The sequence below is a fragment of the Malaya genurostris genome, chromosome 2, assembly GCF_030247185.1.
Source record: "Malaya genurostris strain Urasoe2022 chromosome 2, Malgen_1.1, whole genome shotgun sequence".
NCBI classification, from domain to species: domain Eukaryota; kingdom Metazoa; phylum Arthropoda; class Insecta; order Diptera; family Culicidae; genus Malaya; species Malaya genurostris.
The window spans coordinates 168,884,107-168,899,895 of record NC_080571.1 but is presented as its reverse complement, the minus strand read 5'-3'; the positions used below and the strand labels follow the sequence as shown (position 1 = coordinate 168,899,895).

The following is a 15,789-nucleotide window of genomic DNA, read 5'->3' as shown; positions in this document are numbered from 1 at the left end:
AGTATCCATAATTTTAATTTGAACGTTTTGAGTCCTATTGAAATGGAAGTCTCACTGAAATATGATCATATTTCAACTCAAGTGTTTTTGCAATATGACATTACTGAGACGAATTTTGATGAAATTAAGTCAATCATTAGGAAACTTAAAAACATTAAGGCTCCTGGTATGGAATGTTTAATATTCTTATTAGAAATTTTCCCGATGTTACCTTGGGACTCTTGCTTAAAATTTTCAACAAGTGTTTTTCATAAGCTTACTTCCCTAAAAGATGGAGAAACGCTAAAGCATCAAGTTAGCTTAGCTTACTTTCTTTTATCAGTAAACTTTTTGAAAAAAATATCTTGTTGAGAATGATATCTCATATAAATGAGAATTCTTGTTTTCACTCAAGATTCAACGGAAAGTTTGTAGAAAAAATACTAATATTATTTATGAGAGCAACACGAGAAAGGCACTATCACACTACTAGATGAATTAAACAGGTTTTTTTTTCTCAACAGTTCAACCTGCTTGCTTTTATTCGGATGAAGTACCAAGAAAACATTTATTGTTTGTTCAGACAAAATTTGAATTGAAGTTTTAATAATTTTAAATCAAGAAAAATGTTTTTATAGCAATAATGCTCTAGTGAAATGTAGATAACAGGCATATCACAAAAAATTACCTTTAATTGGTTTTGTAAATATTGGAGGAGATTTATCTTCGATGGAAAGTCTTATGATTTTTAGGATGCATGTTGATTTTATTTCACTATAATCATTCTTTGCAGTGCACACGTATTCCCCAGCATCAGATTGATGAACATCTCTAATTAATATTTGTCCAATTACTCCATTGTTAAGCAGTTGAATGCGGTCACCATAATCAATCGCTCTGCCATTTTTTTGCCATTTGAAGGTAGGCTGATATCCATTGACTGAGCAAATCATTTTCACTGTTTGGCCTTTTCGTGTGGTAATATTATTCAGCTTTCCTGCCCACGTGAGTTTAGTCTTCGAATCGCGAATAACATACGATTTTTCTTGGTATGACTCCAGTTGTACCGTTTCTCTTGTAGTAGTTCGGTTTTCCGGTAATTTAGATTCTTTTTTATTCAATAGCTTCTCTTCACTGACGATTTTCTTATCTGCGTGATATAACCCAGGAAGATGTATATAGTGAACTTTTGCTGTGAATTCCACTTCATGAACAATATTAATGACACCAGCTGAATTTTTTGCAATGCACGTATAAACCCCACTATCGACTGGTGTTGGATTGTATATATTCAATTGAAAAATCTCATTCCCTTCGTAAGTGGCTCGTGTTCGCGCATCAGTGATAATTGGATTATCATCTTTCAACCATTGAATCTCGGGCACGAGCCAATTTGGCCTAAACATTATGTGACATTCTATGATTAAATCATTTAGTGCACAATGATAGTAATCTGTAGTATGAAGAATAACTTTAGCTTGGTGTATAAATGAATCGGGGATGCTTACCTCTTATTTTTAGTAATGCAGGAGTCTGTATTTTTTCATCTAGATTTTCGTAAACTGTAACTTTTGCAGAAGAACTAATTTCGCCTCCTCTATTTTTAACAATAATAGTATATATTCCTTCATCAGATTTCTGAACATCCTTAAGAGTTAATGAATATAGTCCGTTCATAGCTGCTACATTTAATTTCTCTGTTTTTTCAACCAAATGGTTATCTTTAAGCCATTTCACAGTTGTTTCGAGACCAGTAACCGAACATTGTAGCTTTATTTCAGACCCGAATGGACCTGTACGATCGGTTAAATTTGTTAGGAAAACAGGACAGCGCTTTGCCAACCGTTCTTTTCTGAACTCTTCGTCTTTTTCTTTTTCTGTTAGTTCATCTGTAAATTTCTCAGTTTCCTTATAGAACCATGCTGTTACATCATCTTCATCAGAGTTGTACGTTTTCCACAAAGAATAGTCCACAAGTTCATCATACGTTTCTTCTGATGATGAGAATGAAGAATCTATTTCATCATCATCATCATCATCATCATCATCACCATCATCATCATCATCATCATCATCATCATCATCATCATAAACCTCCTCTTCCGTTTTTTCATTTGTCTTCTCCTCGATTTCGTTTTCTTTTTCCTTACAATAATCGGTCAAAGATGTGTTTTCTTCTACCACTGTTTGGTTTTCTTCCAATACTGTTGATTCAACCTGTTCCTCAACGATCGAAAATGAAACTGTAGTATCAGCTTCTTCTGTTACGCATTTTTCTTCTGCTTTCGATTGAAAATTTAAATCTTCATCTAATACATTTTGAGTAATTGCGAAACCATTTTCAACGGGGTATTTTGTGTCTTCTGATTGTAATGAGGCATTTTCTGTATTTTCTTCTACGTCTACCACTACTACTTCAAAAGAGTGCTGTGTGGAAATATCTTTGCATACTGCTTCATCTATCACACATCCCGATGAAAAGAACAGAGACACATATTCGTCTATTTTAGTGATACCTCCTGAAATATCCATAATTAGGGCTTTATCAATAATTGCTTTTGAAGACGCCAACTGAACGTTTCGTTTTTCGCCTATTTCGAAAGGGGATACCTCTCGAATGAACATCAAATCTTTTCGTATAGAATCGTCCGATTTTAATCGTGAAATTGACACTGATCTTGAACTTCGGTGTAGTGATGGCCCTTTAGTCGCACCATTGTAATTCTTTTGGTTTATATCTGAAACCTCAGAGATAACTACTTCCGGATATATCGAAGGGTCTTTGTTTATATTTGTTTTCATCTTTTTTAAAATAAAAACACTAAACCAAGCAGTTGTTGTGATTAAAATGACTGACATTGGCCGTGAAGCAGGTTACTTTTATATTGCAAAGATTGCATCGCCTGCTATAAGTTATTTATAACTAAGATCAAAATAGCTCATTTTCGATTTAATACGAATGATTCGATTCAGTCGCTTTAAATGAGTATCTGCAGTAAGAGAATTTAATTTTTGTTAGTATATTGTTTGTGTTGTCAAGCAACCTGATATTTTCAGTAGCGTAATAGTTCCTCAATTGAAAAAGCTTCTAGTGCGCCCAAATATAACGGGCTTAGCAATCAGTATTTTTGCCTTTCTCTATAGAAAGGTTTTAGAATTGCTGGAAAAAACCGACTTTTGAACGGAGCCTCGGAGACCCATAATATTATATACCATTCGACTCAGTTCGACGAGATCGAAAAATTTCTGTGTGTGTATGTGTGTATGCGTGTGTGTTCACTTTTAGAAGATATTTGAACGGGCTCAATTTTTCAGAGATGGTTGAACCTATTTTAACAAACTGTGCTCGTTTGAAAGCTACTGTTGGGCCATTGATCAAGTTCAAAGATCAAACGGCTGTGACTTTTGGTTCCAGAGATATGATGGTATATGTCATGTAACCGACAAAATACGTTGATTTCTACCTCTCTTATACATATAAGGGTGCCAATATTTTGGGATCACCTCGAAATTCGTAATGCGCTAGTACTCAAAAGTTTATTGCACATCGAAAAATGTCCTCATGCAACATTTTCGATCTTGAAAAAGCACCATAGGGAGGAGTACATAAGATTTCCAAAATCGAAAATTTTTTTTATGCCAAAAATCTTACAATTGCATGAAACGTCGAGATTTAGTGTTATCTCAAAAAAAAATTTTTTTGAAAAAATCGACTTTCTGGTACTTTATCAATTTTTTTACTAAGTCCCAGAAAGTCGATATTTTCAAAAAAAAAAATTTTTCGAGATGGAAATAAATCTCGACGTTTCATGCAATTCTAAGACTTTTGGCATCAAATTTTGTTTTCGATTTCGAAAATTCCCCTATGGTGATTTTTCAAAATATATGAAAATCCCACTAAGTGGACTAAGAAGGGTTTTGCCTTTCTATATAGAAAGGTATTAGAATTGCTGGAAAACCCGACTTTTGAACGGAGCCTCGGAGACCCATAGTATTATATACCATTCGACTCAGTTCGACGAGATCGGAAAATGTCTGTGTGTGTATGTGTTGTGCGATTTCTATTTGTGCACTATTAAAATATTGAAAGGATTCCCTTTTTGTTCACTATTAAAATATTGAAAGAACCTTCATATTTGGTTGTTCATCTTAAATTGATTTCATTCAAATGTTTCAAATTTAAACTAACCTACTGCCTATTCTACGATGTACATAAAGGTGGGAGGAGCCAGTTACAATTCTTTCGTTAAATAAATTGTTAGCAGGAGAGAGGAGAAAGAAAGAAAATATCGATTAGTGCATCAATGCAAAAGAAGGCGATTGAACCTATAGCGCATTACGCAAGCGAAAGAAATGTTGCATAGGCGGATAGTGTGGGAAGTTTGCTTAGCTTGCTGTGTGCAGCAAATGTTGCAACACGGCCGGCTAGCATGGGAACTTAGTGTGAACCATACGGTTGGCTCTTGGGAAATGTAACGATCGTCAAGTGTTTAACGACCTGTTACTAATTTGGATGCATGATACTTGAAGGATAAAGGATGTAAGGATTGGTGTTTGGGATTTTAGTGTATGTTTGGTTTTCGTTTATGATCTGTGATCAGAGAAGGATTGGTTAGAGATCGTGTGAATGCTGGAATGTGGGAAAGTATTTTGTTTGGGTTAGTCGGGTCAATATTATCATGCTACATCACCCTCCTTTTGGTTGAATGATGTAACGTAGTGTAATAATTCAAATGTAATCGAACTGGCTCCCTAACATTATTAATGGATAGTGAATGTTGAAGTGTGTTGTGTATCTGCTGTATATATTCTACTGTATGTGTGGTTTAATTGGGGTTGTAAGTGTGTCATCAAAATGTATATAAAAATTTGGATTTTTTTTTATTTAACGCGTTACAAGTCTGTTTTTGTGTACTATCATTCGTTGCTTTTTTATGTTGTTTTCGATTTCGCAATTTACATCTGAAAAATGAATCAAGTTTCTTCCTATTTTCGTTTTGTAAATACACTATTTCGCCTAGTTGTACTTCTAGTGGGTTTATATGGATATTTGAGTTTTTGCATCTGGAGTTTTTACTTTCACTTAATCTTTGTTTTGCGATTACGTTAGATTTTTCCAGTTTGTAATTGAGTTCGTTGCTGTAAACATCAAAATTGTAAATGGGATTCGTTATCTTTGGGTAATTTTCTTGTGGTAATTTGGTTTTTTCGTATGGTGTAAATTGATGTTCCGAATGTGGTGTGGTGTTGTAAGTAAATGCGTAATATGATAACCTGTCACCCCAGTCTGATTGATGTTTATTGACGAAGGATCGAAGATACTCCTTTAGGCATCTGTTATTTCTATCCAATGACCCAATACTCTGCGGATGATAGGCTGTTGCAAAATTTTGTTTGATTTGTAAGTATTTGCATACTTTCTCAAGTACTTCATTGTTGTACTCGGTTCCTTGATCGGATTTTAATTCCAAAAAATTTCCGTATATTACCATGAAATTTTCCACTAAGTTTTTTGCTATTGTGTTTGTTTCTTCGTTTTGGATGGGTATTATTGCATTGTATTTTGTTAGTTCACATTGTATGGTTACTGCATAGCGGTTGTTATTGTTGGATTTGGGTAATGGACCTATTGTATCTATTGATATTATTTCGAATGGTTTTGACGGTGTGTTAGTTAATATTTTTTTTTATTTAGTGTGTTTAAAAATTTTATTCCTCTTACACGACTCACGGCCTTTATGAATCGTGAAATAGTTCCTTTCATATCTTTAAAATTGTAATATTATCTTATTTTGAGGTACAGATTATGCTGCCCTACATGTCATCCCGTAGGGGTTTCATGGTAATTTTTTAAAAGATTCTGTATCTTGCCAGGTTCACTGATGAACTTGCGTGGATGATACATTATTATTTGTATGTTTTCATTCGTTCGTTGTGCTAATATTACTTCTTCTGTCGATATTGCGACTTTTTTATTTTCATTTTTGTCATTTCTTGTTCTAATGTTGAAAGTATGAGTTCTAGAGCTCTTCTTTCATTTACATATGTTCTATTTGCTTTATTATTTTTTTCATTTGCGCGTCTTCGTATATGTTAATTATTAGGTATGTATTTTCTACAGTAATTCTTAACTTGGGCAAGGTTCTCGTTTCAGTCGGGTTTTCGGTCGTATAGATAACGAGGTGATCAGTCTCTTTATCTTTTTTCGTTGGTAACCTGTCTTTCACAGTTGTCGGTTCATTATTAAAATTGCCGTTGTTAATATTATTGTTATTATTATTATTATCATTTAATTTTGTCATGGCTCTTGTGTTGACTCTAAATACGTTGAGGGCTTATAATTCATCGGAGATTGTTATAATTCTGGATAAGGCATCTGCCGTAGCGTTGCTTTTTCCATTAATATATTCTATGTTGAAATCAAATTCTTTTAAATCTAATCTCATTCTTGTTAACTTAGAAGTAGGGTTTTTCATGTTAAATAGATATACTAGATATCGGTGGTCTGTCTTCACCGTAAATTTTCTTCCGTATAGGTAAAGCTTAAAATAATTTATTTCCCAGTGTATTCCTGTCAGTTCCTTTAGTATTGTTGATTTATTCGCCCGTGGTAAAACTTTTGCTCGCAAAAGCTATAAGTAAGTCGTTTCCGTTTCTGATTTGAGAAAGTACAGCTCCGCAACCTACGTCTGAAGCGTCGGTTGTGAGTATAAAGGGTAGTGTGAAGTCTGGGTATTGAACTAATTTAGGTGACATTAGGTATAGTTTTAAAGTGTTAAACGCGTTTTGGCATTAATTAGTCCAAACGAATTGTTTGTTTTTCTTAAGAAGTTGATTGAAAGAGTGTGCTATCGTTGCGAAATTTGGTACGAATTTACGGTGATAATTGCAGAAAGCTACAAATCGTCTAGTGTCGTCGCTGTTTTCCGGTATCGGATAGTTGCTGACGGAGTCGTATTTTGTACAGTCAGGTAGTATTCCTTTATCTGTAATTTTATATCCTAGATATGTTACTTCGGTATTAAAAAATTTACATTTGTTTGGGTTTAATTTTAGGTTGTATTTTCTAATTCTTTCAAAAACTTTTGTTAAATTTTGTAAATGGTGTTGGATGGAATATCCTATCACTATAATATCGTCAATGTAAACGAATGCGTGTTCTGGTGTAAGTCCAGCCATGGCAATCGTCATCATTCTTTTTAAACTGTTTGGGCTTATATTTAGTTCGCAAGGTAAACGTGTGAATTGGTAGTGTCCGCTTTGCGTTGAAAAGGCTGTAAATTTTCTTCAGGTATTTTCCAAAGGCATTTGGTGAAACCCTGACATTGAATATAGTGTCGAAAAGTATTTTGTTCTACCAAGCTGATCCAAAATTGTATCAATTCTTGATAAAGGAAATTTGTCTGCTATTTTTTTTGTTTAGTTGTCTAAAATCTACCTCAAGTCTTCATTTTTTTGTTGCGTCGTTTGATTTTTTGGTACTACAAGAATGGGGCTATTGTAGGGTAATATAGGAGGTTCTATAATTTTGTCGTTCAGCATTTTATTGACTTGTGTTTCTATTTCGTCGTGTTGTGAATGAATCGTTTTTTAGTTAGGAATGTAGACTGGAACGTTATCGTTCAGGTTGATATTTAGGTTATAGAAGTTATTGGTCGTCAAGGGTTCTTCTGGAGTAGAGAACATATCTGTATATTACAATATTAGTCTTTAATTACTTTTGTGCGTACGTAGGTACGTTGTTCATGTCTATTTCGTTCAATAGTTTATGGTCTCTTGTATCGTTCAGGGGGTTATTGTTAAATTTCATTGTATTGTAATTCGCTAAAGATTCCATTTCAGGTGTAAATTCTAAGTTGGATATATTTACAGGTGATTTTCTTGTGTTCATGATTTTTATATAAGGGTTTTGTGGGGATATGATAGCGTTTCCACAGAAAACTGTTGGTTCAATATCCTGCGAAAAGATTACCATGTCTTCTGTTCTAGTTTGATTGCTTAATTTTCTAATCACTTCGCTTCGTTGTGGAATAATATAGTTTTCATTAACTTTATCTTCTATCGGTATAGATACATTTATATTATTTATACTACAATTTAATAACCAGTGTTCATTTATTTATTTATTTGTCGTCAATCAAAAGTAGACCATAAGGATAATTACAATAATCGTCTTAAATTAGTAAACTATTCTAAATAGATCACTAAATAATGTATAATTTATTATGAGTTAAATAATTATAATTGGCTTACCAAATAGAACTGAAATATTGCTTTAGTTTGTTTTTTGACATAGTGAAATCGACTGCTACTGAATGCTTGTTGTATACAGCCATCAATTGATTTATTGGCCCATTTTTTGCATGGTTTGTTCGCTGGTGGTTTGTAATAAAAATATTTCGATTTCTTAAAGGCCGAGATGGTATGTAAAAATTTAGTTTGGACAGAAGTTGACTGGAATCTACGCGATTCGAGACAATGTCATTTACAAATGAGACCATTGAAAATTCTCTGCGTTCTTTTAATGTTTGAATACTGATCAGCATACAGCGAGCTTTATAGGATGGAAGAGGAAGTCTTGTCCAACCTAATTTACGAAGTGCAAATAACAAAAATTGTTTTTGAACTGATTTTCGATCTTCCCATGTGATTAAGCAAGGTGACCAAACTAAGCTACAGTATTCTAGTACTGACCGAACATAGGCAATGTATAATGTTTTAATTGTATACGGATCGTGAAAACAGTAACAAAATCCTAGCATGGCTCTGTTTATAATTGTATTATAATGGTCAACCAAAGTCATTTTAGAATCTAGTATTATTCCTAAGTCCCTAATTCTTTCGCATTTTTGAACTGTTTGACTTCCAAGAGTGAGTATCAAGTCAGGTGTATTTCGTTTTTTACTGAATGTTATTCTACTGCATTTTTTCACATTTAGTTGAAGAAGACTTTTGTTACACCATGTATAAAAAGAAAGAATTTCTTCTTGATAAACCTTGGCATCCTCACTTTTCTCTATTTCTAAAAATAGTTTTATATCGTCAGTGTATATTAGAATTTTTATTTTTTTTAAAAGAAAGGAAATGTCGTTTACAAACAAGATAAATAAAAGAGGACCTAAATGAGATCCCTGGGGGACCCCGGAACTGACGTGAATGGGGCTCGACTTTTTACCCTTGAATTTTACAATTTGTTGACGATTTGTTAGATAAGATTCCAACCATTTAAGAAGACCTGGTAAGATTCCCAATTTCTGTAATTTGAACATTAGCATGGGTATGTCAACACGATCGAATGCTTTGTTGAAATCTGTATAAAGAGCTTCAATGTAATTTCCCTTGTCCATAGCGGTCAGGGTATAGTGGACGAATTCAAGCAAATTAGTAGTAGTGGAACGTCCTTTGAAAAATCCGTGTTGCATGTGAGTAATTCTATTTTTTATTTGACTAAACAGTTTGTCATTAACGATCGCTTCAAAGAGCTTCGGAATGCAAGAAAGAATAGCAATCCCGCGATAGTTGCATATGTCTGCTTTTTTCCCATTTTTGAAAATTGGTATAAGGAAAGAGTTTTTCCACGTATCTGGAAAAACTCCAGACTGAAGCGAATTATTAAAAAGCCAGCACAAAGGGGTTGCAAGATCTAATGCTAATTTTTTCATAAATATGGGTGGAATCCCATCAGGTCCGGCACTTTTAGAGACATCCAATTTGTTTAGGGCATCTATTATGTCTAGCACTTCGATTTGATTTACATTAATATCTTCAGTAAACTCTGGAAAGAAATTAAAATATTCACGATCGCGGTCATCTTCAGAAAACTTCGTATAGATTTGTTGAAAAAATTTAGCGAAAAGATTACAAATTTCTTGTGAGTTATTACCAATGTTTTCCTGTAAATACATTCTTGACGGAAAGTTTTCTGATTTCAATTTGTTTCTAACATAACTAAAGAATTTTTTTGGGCAAGACTTTATTTCCTGTTCAGTTCTTGAGTTATACTCTTTGAATGCAGTATCAATTGCTAAACTTAGTTGGTCACAGATGTGTATGTAATTCGATAAATTGTCACTATTATTTTCTCTTTTGTACTTTTTATGAGCTTTTTGTTTTCGATTTCTTAGGTTTCTAATATGCTCGTTATACCAAACAGGATACTTTGAATTATTTTGTCGCCTAATTTTCTTTAATGGGACATGTTCATTTATTATGTCGTACAGCCGTGCGTAGAAAATATCGACTGAAATTTCGACATTTCCTTCGTTTCTAAGGAGTTCTTGCCAATCTATTTCTCGTAGATTACGACTAATACTATCATAATTTGCTGAGTGGTAATCGAAAATCTCCTCATACTCGTAGTCGTCGGGTCTATTAATCTGATGTATAAATATTGAGAATTCGATTGCTGTATGAAAAACTTCATTTTTCCACAATGGAGTTGGTGATTCTATTACACAAAAATCATCGTGAATATTAGTAAATAAAAAATCTAAATAACAGTTTTGCTGATTTTTTACATGATTAATTTGATTAAGACCTAAACCAGATATTTTGTCGAATAAGAAATGAAGTGTTTCATTCTCCCCAACGAGAGGTAGTAAAATGCTATCATTTTCAGCGTCTTGAATAAAGTCGATATTGCGCTGATTAAAGTCTCCATATATATGAACTTTAACTTCTGATGGAAGCTTAGTAATTATTTCATCAGCAACATGCAAAAACTTTTCATATGTGGCTTTTTGGGCATTGTTAGGAGGAAAATATACTGAAACAAAAATATGTGTTTCACCTGCTAAATGAATTCTTACCCATACGTGTTCAAATTCTTTAAATTTCGTAGTGGTTATCATTTCGGCGTCAAATTCTGCTAAAACAGCAATGAGAACAGCTCCCCCCGATTTTTTATCAGATGTATGGAGCTCACGATCGTTTCTAAAAACGTTGTAAATGTTTCCGAAGACTTCCGTGCTGTTAACGCTATCATCCCAACTAGTTTCGGTTGCAAGAATAATTCCATACGAACATATTTTTATGGATTTCATTAATCTTAAGTGCGCTCTTCATACGGTTAAAATTTTGACAATATGCTACGATTTCTGTCGACGACGCTAGATGAGGAGATCTTATTGAACATGATTGTTGACTTATGATAATATTGTCATTATTCTCTTCTTCTGGGTAATGCGTCAAAATTGTCGAAAACACGAATGTTGAGCACGACACGCCACGCACGTATCAGTTGATGAACATTCAGCAGACATTTGATTCGGCATCGTTAGTTGCAGGTTGTGCTCTCGATAAGGATTAATCGTCGGTCCTCTTTAAAAATTAATTGTAGGTCTGTAATTTGTTGGTGGTCCCGAAAATCGATCCTTAGCTGCAGCAAGAAGTATTCTATCAGGTGGAAGATTATTTCGGCTGTTGTTGTAGTTGTTGTTATTATAGTTGTTGTTATTATTGTTATTGCTATTATTATTCATGTTGTGACTAATAATGTTATTACAATATCGTTTGATGCGTTTAAAGAATATTGGATCTGTTATTGTAATTTTTTCTTGAATTTCGCTTTTTGCGCCTTCTTGACTTGTCAGCCTCGTTTTGCTGACGTCGGAACCTAGATTGGCGTGCGTCGTACTCACTCCAATCTGCTTTCCATACTTTTTTGGTGCCTAATAAACGCCATCCAGAATAGTCGGGTTTTTTACAGTTCAATTCGTCATCCAAACTGGGGCATGAGTCAGGTGTCGATGATGATGATACAGCAATTTGGATTCCAGCAATATTTGTTGATAAAGACTTCAACTCCTCTAGAATGTCCAACTCGACCATAGAATTCGGATTGTTAGGTGAACAGGTTGCTGTGTCAAGTGATAGCTGGCTGAGTTGACTTATTTCGTTACTCAGGTCTCGCAAATTTGTAGAAAATTCTGACGTCACGGTTTGCAGTGTCGAGAACACACTTTCCTTTGTCGACTTTAAAGCTGTATCTAGCAGTGCAGTCATGTGATTTTTAATACTTGTCACACTTCCCGGCAAACTGCTATTTTTATTTAGTGCGATCAACTCATTTTTTATGGTAGTGAGTAAGACTTCTAGTCCGTCAATCGCCTCATGTATTACAGTTGGCTTCTCCTGTTGGAAAGCAAACTTATGCAGCACTTCCGTGTTGGCCTGAAGTTGCTTCTCCAGCAGTTTTTGTGCTCAACAAGGCTGCTATAATGCATCTTTACTTGTAGTAATTCTTGACATACCTCGCAATATGGCAGCACATAAGAATTAATATCTGCTTTTTTGTCTCTCTTCCTGAGAGAACCGCGCTGAATGGTAACACCGATGCAAGCCGCGTGAAATTTTCGAGGGCAGCCAACGCATGTCCACATGATTGTGTCGACGGAGGTATCCAGTGCACAAATTTCACAACTCATGTTGATTACACAACTAACAGTTAAAATAAACAATAAATAATATTTCGCGCGCGGCACTGGGAGCGAATGAAAAACACGTCCGAACTTGACGACGACTAAAAACTTTCATAATAAGCATTCATAATCGATCTGGCATTTGTGGAAGACGAAAAAGTCTCTGTCCAATATGCCGTCTGTTTGAATAATAAAATCTGGTCCAACTAAATGAAAATGATATCTAGTGGTTACATTATTTCCGAACATTAGTTCTGTTTCATATATTGCGGTAGTTTCTGTTTCCCCGCCTGTTATTCCAGTTAGTTTTGTTCTTACATTTCTATTCCCTATTTGGTTAGGTATTATTCTATTTGCCTAAAAATTGAAATATCTGCTCCGGAATCTATCATTAATGTACAAATTGAGTTAGTCATTCGCACTCCGACCTTAATGAAGTTATAAGCGCTTAGATTTAAAGTCAACACATTTGCCCAAAAAATGATTTTGCATTGATTGGTTCTGCTGTAGCGGGTGTTGCCGCTTGCTCGATGCAGCTGTTTGCATTTGCATTCAATGTATATACGGTAATGGCTCGGAGCCTGCTACAAAGACATTCAGGCTATTGTGCTGAAATCGACTTGACCCATATCGAGTTTGTTGAGGTTGGTAATGTCCACGGCCTCGGCTATTATTGTTATAGTATGACTAATTCGAGCTGTTTGAGCGCTCAGATCTGTTAGTGAGAAATTGCTTATTGTTTTTGTAAATGTGGTTCGTTAGAGCGTTGATTTGCGCTATAATTGCTTTAGGTGGGGAAATTCCTCCCGTTTCCTCTAGAGAAACGGTTATAGTTTTTGAATTTATTGTGATTTTGCCTAGCTCGCGTGGTTAAGACTGGCGCGGTGGTTGTATTTCCGGTCAATTTTTCTTGTGCATTTTGGATAGCTTCCTTTATTGAGTGGAAGTTCCCTGCTTTTAATATTGCTTTTATTTCAAATTGGTTTATTCCTGATACAAGGGTATTTAGGCCCTCTTTGGTGGCCATTGTTTCTGCTACCTCCGGGGTATTCTTTGTTTAATGTAGACATGCTCGAGTGAAGTAGTTAGGTTTTCTACTTTCTCGCAAAATTTTGTTATTGGACCACTCTGTTGGGAGGCTTTTAGTTTTGCGATTATGTTTTCGGGTGTTGAAATGTCCATACACCTCGATTTGACCTTTTCTATTATCTCATTTATATTATGTTTAAGGTAGGATAAAGCTTGAGAGTTTTAGTACAGAGTAGATGGCATCATACCCTGCGCATTTTCTATTCTAGTACATCATCTCTGAGATAGGAAACTAGTTGAATAGGGTTATACGAAAATATAAAGCCTCACTTGTAATTAAACCACAACGTAGTTAAGTTCATAAAGATATAAATCTGTGTGTTGAAGCCTCTTTTGAGTTTTAAGCAATTGTCTTGTGAAGACCATCTAAAGAAGCCTGCCGCTTGTACTATCCGGTTTGCTGTTTCCTAACTGTCACAACATAAACTGGTGCCGTGACCAGGATTAGCTAGAATCCACAACTTAGAAACTGATAGCCGCCATTGGTATCAAGTATCAGGTTGGAAAATTGTTTTGAACAATAGTCTTCATAAGACGCCATCATCGGCTATTGAATCGACCGCCATCACGCTCGATTTGAATGTAATTCGCCAATTACGCTGTCGCTATTATAACATACAAGGCTTTGTTCTTAAAGCCAACAGGTAATTGGCTTTCCAACAACGTTTTATACCTTCACAGGTGCATTTAGATTCGCTTTCTTGTTTTCTCGAGAATTTCAACCGCTGATCTAAGTTCTGCTCATTTGGAGCATTTACACATTGGTGCATAAAGGATAACGTCGTGATCATCGACCGGCATATTTCAACTTCCATAAATTTAAACGATTTGCTGCTATCTACACGTGAGCCACCTTTGGCAGGAGCTGACATATTCTTGTACAAGGCATATTCAGCCTTGGATTAGGTTAGTACCTTTCCAAGCCTAATTCTTTCTATCGCCAGTGCTACCTGGTCTTATTTTCTCAGGTGCTGATTACCAACCTCGCCGTTATACGTTAAGGAAAACATGAGCAACGATAGAAGAGAACAGCAGCTAAAGGCACGAAGAACTACACTGCTTGCTGAAATTGATCGCACTGACACGTTTCTGCAACGTTTTCTGGCCGAACGGGATGCCTTTGAACTGTCTTTGAGACTAGACAATCTGGATGTGCTATGGCAGGGACTTGAGGAAGTACAAACAGAGCTGGAAGAAATGGAAACAAAAGATGAAGGAATGGTAAGCAACTTGCAGTTTCGTTCGGAGTTTGAGACGAAACTTTTTAGAATAAAAGCTGGTCTAATTTCTAAGAAACCTTCTACTCCTTCGATGGTTGTTCTCCCTGGAAATCCCCCTACTCGAACAGGTTCTAGTCTTGTGGGTTTAAAATTACCGACGATTTCTTCACCCGAGTTTGCTGGCGACTACCAAGATTGGCTCGCTTTTCATGATACATTTTACGCTCTGATTCATTCCAACACAGAGGTGGCCGACATACAAAAATTCCACTATTTGCGTGCTGCATTGAAAGGTGATGCTGCCCAAGTGAATGAGTCGATATCAATTAGTACGGCAAACTATCAACTTGCATGGGAAGCCCTTGTATCCCGTTATTCGAATGAATATTTCCTCAAAAAGCGCCATCTACAGGCCTTACTTGAAACGCCAAAAATAAGAGAAGAATCTGCCATCGCTTTACATGGACTTGTAGACGAATTTGAGCGACACACAAGGGTATTAAGGCAATTAGGCGAGCCGACTGAGGCCTGGAGCACAATATTAGAACACTTACTGTGCACTAGACTTCACGATCAGACACTTCGGTCCTGGGAGGATCACGCTTCTACTCTTGAAAACCCAACGTATGCAAATTTGATCGAGTTCCTTCAACGAAGAATGCGCGTGCTTGAGTCCATCTTAGTGAACCATGATTCATCACAGTCGTTGGCTACTTCTAATGCCTTTATAAAACCTACATCATTCGCGGCCTCCTTCGCAAAACACAAGCAGAAAAACACTTCACTGAGTTTTACTACCAATGCCATTACTGAAGAAAATTCATTGAAGAAAACTGACATCAGTCGTTCAGGTATTCCTTGGAGACAGTTCAAACGAATGTCGCTACAAGATAGGCTAAAGTTGGTCAACCAGAAGCGACTTTGCTTCAACTGCTTGCGTGACGATCATTTTGTCGGTAACTGTCCCAGTCAGACTGGCTGCCGTACCTGTGATAAACGTCATCATACCACTCTTCATCCGGGTTATGCAGAAGGCACTTCGAAAGAGAATCCGTTTCAGACCCTTACCGCTACCGGCAATC

At 35.7% G+C, this 15,789-nt stretch overlaps 1 protein-coding gene across 1 annotated transcript in view; it reads right to left on the bottom strand.

The window, feature by feature from the left end:
* Positions 1-2,831, bottom strand: part of LOC131432302 (muscle M-line assembly protein unc-89-like) — a 582,923-nt gene extending 580,092 nt beyond the window's left edge. Inside the window, exons 1-2 of the mRNA XM_058598498.1 lie at positions 1,488-2,831; positions 668-1,432 (exon numbers count right to left, since the gene is read on the bottom strand). Coding sequence (XP_058454481.1) covers positions 668-1,432; positions 1,488-2,781 — 2,059 coding nt within the window. The 5' untranslated portion in view covers positions 2,782-2,831. The remainder of the gene's footprint in view (positions 1-667; positions 1,433-1,487) is intronic.
* Positions 2,832-15,789: the final 12,958 nt, after the last annotated feature.